General features: G+C 42.1%; 1 protein-coding gene across 4 annotated transcripts in view; it reads right to left on the reverse strand.

Moving 5' to 3' along the window:
- Positions 1–9,622, reverse strand: part of XPNPEP3 (X-prolyl aminopeptidase 3) — a 30,126-nt gene extending 20,504 nt beyond the window's left edge. For 3 of the 4 annotated variants that reach the window (XR_014934932.1, XR_014934931.1, XM_015860714.3), the window contains exons 1-6: positions 9,551–9,622; positions 8,529–8,645; positions 5,584–5,991; positions 3,743–3,945; positions 3,236–3,298; positions 676–789 (exon numbers count right to left, since the gene is read on the reverse strand). Coding sequence is in view for 2 of the 4 variants with exons in the window: in XM_015860714.3 (XP_015716200.2) it covers positions 676–789; positions 3,236–3,298; positions 3,743–3,945; positions 5,584–5,991; positions 8,529–8,645; positions 9,551–9,596 (951 nt within the window). In the remaining 2 variants the exon portion in view is untranslated. Of the gene's footprint in view, positions 1–675; positions 790–3,235; positions 3,299–3,742; positions 3,946–4,683; positions 5,548–5,583; positions 5,992–8,528; positions 8,646–9,550 lie in introns of those variants that run through there. The other variant, XM_085517364.1, reaches the window with a different exon arrangement.
- Between the last annotated feature and the right edge of the window lie 110 nt (positions 9,623–9,732).

Genomic DNA, 9,732 nt, shown 5'->3' on the forward strand with positions numbered 1-9,732 from the left:
GCTCCTCAGAATACTTACCTGAATCTAAAGACATTTTATCAGGAAAACTGTGGAGGGTTCAACTCAATAGTATGAATAATCAAAATATATTAATTAATACACTAATTTACCTACAACTATCTAATTAGTCTCTCTCAGTGTTTAACGCTTGCCCTTTCCCTTTTTGTTCTCCTTCCCTGCTTTACTGACCTACATGGTGTCTGAAATGCATTTCAGCTTAGCCAGAGAAGGGATGCATTACTGAACCTTTGGTTGCAAAGCAGGGTCAAGCAGTGCAAGTGACAGCAGAAGGATTCTTCTGCTTTTACTCTGTCTGCCACAGCTGTCCCTCTCATTTGTGAGGGCAGCAATTCACTCAGTACTGTACCACTGAAACGTGGTGTGGAGCAGGCATCCTCGCTAAATTAAATATTTACAAGCTTGTTTCCAAGCCTTTCCACCTTACAGAAAATACAGCAGCAAGTGCAAAGAGGAGAGAAAGAGACCAGAGGGAATAAAATTAATCTATCAATCATTGACAGTAAAGTTTACCAGGAGAGAATCCCTTTCCCCTGCTAACTTGAAAACATTGAAGTGTTTTGATCTCTTCAGCCAACACAGATCAGCAAGGAGACGCACATGGGGACAGCGTGTCACATAAATACATTTCAAGTAACTGGACAGCATATGGTTTACCTTAATGAGCTGATTGTTCTTCACATAGTGCAAAGTGTTTGATCTATTGCCACCAGCAACAACAGGGGGGTAGGCCAAGATGTCAGCACCACGAGCTCGGCACTCAAATTCAAACTGGAATACCAATTCAAAGAGGAGGAGACTGTTAGTGCTGATCCCGGTGATTAACTGCCCTGGAGCTATTATGAATCATGTCCTTCAGGTCTTTTTTTAATTTGTACAACACAAAGTGAAACTGTGAAGTGACTTCATCACACGGAAGCAGCCTGGCAGGTTTTCCAGAGCACTGGAGGAAATAAAATGGAGCTATCCATTTTTCAAGAGAGCATTTTAAGCCTACACACAATCTCAGGGAAACTTTCCCTGGTGCAAGCATAGAGTACCAGAAATTCATTATGCTGTCATAAATCCAGGTGAGGATTTGTTCTTACTTAATGTTTCACTGTTAATTGCTGTACAAATTTGCAAATTATCTATGATGACAACAGCTGTGTTTTGATGCTTAGTGTATTCAGAGCAGTATTGAATGAAAACGATATAAAGCATGCACTACCTCAATGTCAGAGCAAAAAAAATCCCACAAAATTAATTCAAGAGCTTTATCATCCTTCAGTGGTGTAGCAGATGAAAAGAATAAACTTGTTTACAAAGCTCCTCTATATTCTCAGTATACTACTAGCTTGTCTTTTCTGTAACTAGCAAAACCATATGGGACAGAATATTCTAGAATGCCTACGTATAGTGAAGAAGGTTTAAGATCCTGAAGTGGAAAATTGAGCTGTAAAATACACTGAAATTAAAATGATTTTCTTTACAAGTTAGATGTGTGTCTCAGTGCCATGTCAGCACAGGCCCATCTATGTCAGAATGAAGGGTCAAATCCTCCTGATAAAACTCAAACACGCATCTCACTGTATTTCCTCACAAAATTCCTCTCCAAATGTGCAGGCAGGCGTCTACATTGCTTCAAGACAGCTATGGTAAGCTGATGCAGTGAGAGGCTAGAGTAAAGAGAAGCAGGCTTTACAAAATGGTCTTATATATACTTTCATTTTGTACAATAAAATTGTTTTATAGAATACAATGATAACTATGTCTCCAGTTTTGTTTAACTGATTTTGTAGGAAAATATGGTAAAAAAAGACATCAGTGGTAGATAAATTTAGACCTTCAGTAAAGGTGGGGAAAACACTGTTAAAGAATTCCTCACACTTTATTGCAAAAGCTGCAGAAGTTCCACAAAAGCAAACACTACAGCTGCTAACAAGTTATACATGAATTAGATATCCCCTTCTTCAAAAATGGAGGTGAAATTCTTTTGTATACAAGTCAGAGCCTTCACTAAAATGCTCTCCCAGAGTCATCCCAAACAACCACCTGGTTAGGAAGAGCTCCTTCAATAAATGAAAACTTGCTTCTTTCTAATTCTCCCACAAAGCGCCAAGACTTGTTTTGTGGTTTTGTTTTTTTTAACTCCCTCATTGCCTTGGTGATAGTTTGTAAAATGGATAGCAGAAAACAAACTGCATTTGATTTACATGGGTAACAAAATTACACGCCTTAAAGGAAGTAATTTCTTGAGACCTACAGCCCTGTACTAAGCAACAAGCAGATAACTAAAACATAAAAGTAACTTATTTCTTTTCTCAGTTATCATATTTGTTGTATGATTTATCATCTACAGTGAATTATGTTTACTGAAGATATAATCTCTCTGCACGTTTAGTAAGAAGAGGAAAATCCAAACGTCCCAGAATTCATACTTATTGTGGGTGGAAATGGTAAAGATTCCTTGACTGAAAGCTTATGTTCAAACTCAGGACTTTTTATTTACTGGGCCAGTGTGTCTCCAGAGCTATCAGTCTGCTTAGATAAGGCACACTTTGGACTCTTGTCCATGAGACACATTTACTCAAACACAGATGTAGCCAACCCTCTCTTTTATAGCTTTTCTGGACTTAACTGTTATATTTTGTCTCCCCCTTTATCTCTTATTTTCTTTAGACCTCCTAATTCTTTCTCCTCATGGCTTTCCTTTGCTTCTTCTCCCACACTGAAACTTCCCTCACACAGTGTATTTCTTTAACTGAACCTTCATGTAGTAGCTTCTGACCATCACTGATGGGATTAGTTTGTATCCTGCCACAACACTCAAGGTGCTTTGAAGAATCAGATCAGCATCTTCAAAGCCGGACTAGAGAAGAAGCTTATTTTCTGTTAATTTTATCCATCTCCTACCTTTTTTTCAATGCCTTTAAATCCACAACAACCATTTGTGGAGCTTTGACTCCATCTTTATTGACTCTTGGAAATAACAACAATGAACAAAAGACCTCCAGGAAGAATATTTTATCCTCAGTGTAGGAGCACTGAACTTTGGAGCCCGTCCATGCATGAGAGCAACAGCACTAGTATGGCTACCAGGTACAAGATAGATATCCGTAGGGGCAGAAAAATATGTATTTCTCTTTCATTATTTGGAGATCTGACATTCCTAGTTTCCTGGAAGGGTAAGAAGCATTTAACCCTTCCATCCCACCTCCAACAATAACACACTCACCTTTGCATACAGAAAGGCTTCATCCACTGGAGTTTTTCTGGCAAACATTGTCTCTATGAAAGCCTATAAAAGAAGAAGAAGGACCTTTCAGTTAGTAAACTAAGCAGCTGTTACCTGCTGTCTGTTGGGGAATGCCTAAAATTCGCTGTTTCCTTGAAAACAATGGAATAAATGGAGAAGAAAATAGCTCAGGGAAGGAGAGTAGATGTTGGGGAGACAGTACAAGGGGCACTGTTGTTCCTGAATAAACACAGCTTTAAAACAAAGTCTAACACCTTCTGGATCATCTTGGCTGAAGTTCCCTTGAGAGAAGCTCGTGGTACATGCTGTTTTCCTGTGTTTCTTTGTGAAATGGGGGGAGCTGAGCCCAGCCAATAGCTGAGAAACAGCAGTTCAGTAACTAAGATTAGATCTTATCCTTCCAGCCTAACTCATGCTGTAACACCCTCTCTGCTTTCTTGTTTAAAGGAATGCACTGGTTCTTTCTGAGAGTACACAACTGCGTACCTCCGATGTCACTCGTCCAGCTATCTTCATCCTTTCAATCTCTGCAGGAGATTTGATCAGCCGAAGGTTTTGCACTAGATGCCGGATGCCTTGGATGTGATTTTTGCTCCGAGCTTTTATCTCAACCAGGGGCTGCATATAGTCAGAGTGCAGTTCTTTATGCACTGGTTTAGTCATATCATACCACACCTTGTTTGACTCACCTGGAATACAAAACAAATGTTGATGCAGATGAAGATAAGTTCAGATATTCCCTCCTCATACTGTACAAAATCACCCCTCCTAAGCTAGACATGTTGCTGCACTGGTAATTTTCTCTGAATCTGTATTTACAGGTCATAAATTTCTATCAGATAACACTAGAGATCCCTTAAAAATCCAGAAAATTAGCAGTGCATAACATGTAGATTTGACAAATCCCCATTTGCATGCAAATATTGGATTTTCTGATCATCACTGATCTTGCACAGATAAATGTAGCTCGTGTATCAGGGTTGCGGTTGCGTAGGCAAGCAAGTCACTGCAGTGGGACATGTTTTGAATCATTCTCTCATTTATCCATTACATATTGACCATGCTTTGGAATATCTTTGGTGAGCAACTGCTTATTTCAGCGATTTAGAGGAGATTAACTTACTGAGGACAAACATATTTACCTATGTGAAAATCTATTTAGAACATCAGAACTAGCGCCTGTTTCCCCATAGGAATGTTTTAAACGGGAACAAAGGTGAGGGAACTAACAGACTCCCTTGATGGATCATTTTTCAAGTTATGAAATATTCACATTTATTATGAATAAATTCCTTCAAGTTTCCAGTGCTTCAGAGTGGTTCTGGCCTTATAAACAAAAAGATGTGCCTAAAACAGTAATACGTGCTCTCTTGTTTATATTGTTCCTTACTTCTCAGAGATGTGCCCATCAGTGTTCATATACGTACCCAAAAAACTCAGGTCACAGAGGAGAGGCAGAACCCCCATGAGAGAAGCACTTCTACATCATCTCACTGGACTTCCAAAGAAAATATATGGATATTAAAGTTGTCAGCCTAACTAAAATTTTCTGTGAATACACTGAACACAGAATAGGCAGGAGCATCAGAACAAGCCTCTTACTTGCACTGACCGCCTCTCGGTTTACAAACATCGTTACTGAGACCATGTGGGACAGAAGGTGGGAATTCATGTTAGTTAGCCTTAGATGCCTAAACTAAGATCCTGCATCTTTTCTACAGTCATCCAACAAGGATAGATTACTTCTAATGAGAGTATTTTAAAGCTCTTACATGAGCAGCTGAAGGAGCTGGGATTGTTCAGTCTGAAGAAGAGGAGGCTCAGGGGAGACCTTATTGCTCTCTATAACTACCTGAAGGAAGGTTGTTGTGAGCTGGGGGTCGGCCTCTTCTCTTGTGTAACTGGCAATAGGACTAGAGAAAATGGCTTCAAGCTGCACCAGAGGAGGCTCAGGTTGGATGTTAGGAAATACTACTCTGCAAGAGTGGTCAGGCAGTGGAATGGGCTGTCAGGGAGGTGGTGGAGTCACCGATCCTGGAGGTGTTTAAGGAACATTTGGACATTGTGTTGAGGGACATGGTTTAGTGAGAGCTATAGGTGATGGGTGGATTGTTGGACTGGATGATCTTGCAGGTCTTTTCCAACCTTGGTGATTCTGTGACTTTGTGAGACCCTCTTTGCTTCTGTCACCAATACAGGCTCACAGATTAGGCATTTAAGGGAGAAGCCTATACCTACTTATTACAGTTTCTTCCCAGAACCGTAAAGACGTACCATTCAGACCCCACGACCCACTCTTCACCTCATCCCCCGTTTGTTTTTGTTACCTTTCAGCTTGGCCACCAAGTGCCTGAACTCCTCAATAGTGTACGCTTCATCTACTCCTGTAAGAGCAATGGCCCCATCTGTGCCTGACCTGGGCCCATCCCACAGCTCTCGGCTCGGATCTCTCCGGGGCACAAAAAGTATGGCCTTGTGAGAGGGAAGTGCTTTGCCAGGTAAGCTCTGCAGCACCAGGATGCTGTCAGGCTCCTGGAACCCACAGAGATACAGGAAGTTCGTGTCCTGGTGGAAAACATAGGGGATGTCATTGCTCATGTAGTACATGGGGTTGGATAGCAGAATCACTGTGTGGTCCAATCCTTCCCAGCCTTGGGCTTCCTTCTGGATCAATGTCATCAGTTTGTGCCGGCGAAGAGAATATTCCACCTGTGACAATCCTGGGGTTACCTCCCCTATGACCAAAAAACCAAATCAGATCAAAATAATTCAAGGCCCTCATGATATTTTACTAATCACATGCTGGATTCCTGCTTGCTTCCTGATGCCTTTCATATGCATGGCTTTGTTGCAGTCTCCCACTAGCCTTTCCATTGCTCTTTCAACATCTCAGCTCTCACCCCTGCAGCACATCCTTGCTTACTCTGCTCCTGCACTGTGCAAACAGGAGGAATTTGTTTTAAACACATTTTCTGATATATATTTCTATGCAAAGGCAGAAATTACAGAACCTGGTAGAACCAGACAATTGTCCAAAGCATTCAGTGAACAGAAGTTTGGTAGGAGTGACCTTCAGAAAGATAAGGAAAAAATGGGACAAGGCAAAGTAAACTTTGTTGAAAACATGACTTTTTTTATAGCATCTGGACATTGAACCAAAGATTACCTCCTTATGCTGAGCACTGATTTCATCAGGTAAAGCTAGAATGTCTGTTCAAATACACACTAAGTCAACTCATAAAGTAACTAGTCCTGAACCCTAAGAGGCAGACTGAGAGCTAGATACAGGGAAGGGAGTCAGAAACACAGAGGTTCTCCTCACAGGATTCCAAGCAGAAGGAAACCACGACCCACAGGCTGGTATCACTCTGATTAACAGAAGGAATCTTTCCTGAGGAAGATGTAGCTGATCTCAATAATTCAACACCTGGATTTTTCTGAAGCTAAATATTATATTCCACGCGGCTCTAAACAAATGTTTTCTTTGATGAAAGTCTGTTTCACAGCATACCAGTCATGAAGGACAAGAAATGAAACAATCAAGAAACTCACCAAAAGTGGACTGAAGTTGAAAGAACAACCAACAACTAAGTATATATTCTTAAGAGCATGAGATTCCTTAACTATGCTATAGACTAAGACTATAGTCTTAGTGCTTTGGCTAATATCCTATATTAACACAGGATTTAATATAGATTGCATTTTCATACCGCTAAATTATAACGTCATACTCTTTCTTTACTCTTTAAGGTATTGACAATTATAGGAAAGAAAATGCAAATTTGACTTTTACTGTAAATGGATTCTTGCATGAGTAGGGCCGGGGAGTGGGGGTGGGGAGTTCTATCCAGCATGTTTGTCTCTGACAAGAAAAGAATTTAAAGAAATAATGCTTTTCATTTACATTAAACTTTATAGCTTGGTATTTGCTGTAGAAATTTTCTTGCTTTATCTATAGGTGTAGAATGATATAGAATACAGAAACTCTTTCACTGCAATCTGATCCCACAATTCTGCAATATTATACTGCATGTTTCCTATGCTCCACTGTGTTCCTGTCAGCTAACTGCTGCAAACAGCCCAGTAAACTGCAATAGAGTGGAACATGGGAACCTCAGTTGCTTTCCAACTGTAAGGTGTGGAGTCCTTCAATCTTTAAAGTCATTTTCTTTTAAAATTAATCATTTCAGCTCAGCAATGTCATATTATTTCTGTAGAAAGGCTGAGAGCCCTGAGACTGTTCAGCCTTGAGAAGACTGAGAGGGGATCTTATCAATGCTTACAGATATCTAAAGGGTGGAAGTCAAATAGATGGGGTCAGGCTCTTTTCAGTGGTGTCCAGCAACAGGACAAGGGTCAGCAGTCACAAATTAGAATACCAGAAGTTCCATACAAACATGAGGAAGAAACTCTTTATTATGAGGGTGATGGAGCACTGGAACAGACAGCCCAGAGAAGATGTGAAGTCTCCCCTGGAGATGTTCAAAACCCACTTGTAGTCTGCAACTTACTCTAGGGAACCCACTTTAGCAGGGGGGTTGGAGTTTATGATCTCCAGGGGCCCCTTCCAGCTCCTAAGATTCTGTGGTTCCATGAAAGTAATTCCTCCTATTTTATTGTGTTGGCTCATGACACCAGAGGTGGATAGCAGTGGTATGGCAGGTTGAACCTTCACACCAGTATTCTGTTACATTTTGTTGCTGTGCTGCAGAGGGCAGCAAAGGGTCAGTCTGACAAAACAGTATCTGCTAAGGAAGAGTACATAAAGCAAAGTTGTGTTATTGAACTCCTCCATGTGGAAAAAATAGCACACATTGACATTCATTGATGCTTGCTGAATGCTGATGGAGAACCAATAGTGAACGTGAGCACAGTGAGGTGGAGGTGGATGGTGCATTTCAGCACTGGTAACAGTGATGTGGAAGACAGGCCACGTCTCAGTTTTACAAGCACAGCATGTGGGCTCTTGTTCATTGCTGGTGAAACTGTATCACTAATGGTGGCGATTATGTTGAGAAATAGTGTTTGAGAAAACTTGCTCTATCAAATAGTGTTATTGTGCTCTTTGTATCTGTTGTAGTTCGCAGGGAAATAGATAGGAGGAGTTTCTTTCAGAGTACTTTAGGAGTAGCCTACATGCCAAATTAAGCTAATCATAAACAGATGAAATCACAGACATGCGTACGATGCAACAGAACAATATTCTGTCCTCATAAAATAAGAGAAAAGAAAGATACACCAGTGACAGGATCATGTTGAGCATAAACCTAACCTGGTTTGAGTAGGTGCGGGTGTGTGAAGGGGCTGGGCTGGCCCAAATATCGGTTTGGAATCTTCTTCTGCTGGGCTGGCTGGATGGAGAATCTCCGGAGAACACATGACTTGCAAGCTAGAGGAAAAGAAATGGACCATGTCAAAGGAAAAGAGCTTTCGAGTTAGAAAACCTTAAAATCATAATCAGGTGACGTTATCCCTCGTAGCATTCACTTACCTTGTATCACAAGGTAATACCTGCCTCACTTTTCAATTTGTTATATAGTCAGACTGAAAACAGTTACTCAGAAGCATGGCTGCGTATCCCATTTCTAAACCCACAAACAGCACATACAGCCACATAGGCAATTCTTTAAAGGAATTACATGTATGTACTGCACTTGGAAGCTGTGGGAGCGCACAGTAAGACAAAAGCTAAAACTAAACACAGTTGTCACAACTTTACCAACTTTGGATTTCTGTCATTGCTGAAGGAGGTGGCAATGGGCCTAACGGCTGATACGGAGAGAATTGTTTGCCTTTTGTTTTGCCTGACACACCAGTTTGCGCTGCCATACTCTTGGGTTCTGAGAACAAACATAACCAACTTTTCACGAGTTGGTTCATTAGCAGGTCTGAAGCTGCCTCACACAAACAGCAGCACCACTCGGCTGAGAGCTGCTGAGGGAGCGGTGTGACACCATGGGCTGGGGGTTACTTACACAGCATGACCAACAGTCACAGCATACAGCACTCGCTGTGCACAGTCTGACAGAATAACAGCCCGGAGATCCAGGCCAGGAGACACAATTTTACTCTACCTACAGAGAGGACTACCAAGTACCTGACCACAGGATAACACAACAGGCGTTAATGAAAGCAATACCGTGAAGGCAATAGGAAGCTTTCCAAATCATTGCTTTATTTCCCAAACAACGGTACCCTTCGGATCCAACCGCACCTGAGACCCCACATCCCTCCCACCCACCGCAGCGCCCTGCAATGTGTCTGTCAAACCACTGTGGAGAGGAAATCTCTGACCTGTGAGGCCGCGCCAGCCCCTCACCGCCGCCGGCAGGCCCGACATGGCCGGGCGGGGCCTTCCCCCTGCGCGGCGCCGCCTTGTGACCGCATCAGCGAGCGCCGCTCCGCCATCTTAGGCGCCCGCCGAGGCCGCCTGTACGGGGCTTGAGCAACGCGGCTGGCGGCTGCGAGGCTGAGGC

This window comes from Coturnix japonica, chromosome 1, assembly GCF_054131305.1.
Source record: "Coturnix japonica strain WE chromosome 1, WE-NBRP24, whole genome shotgun sequence".
In the NCBI taxonomy this organism is placed as follows: domain Eukaryota; kingdom Metazoa; phylum Chordata; class Aves; order Galliformes; family Phasianidae; genus Coturnix; species Coturnix japonica.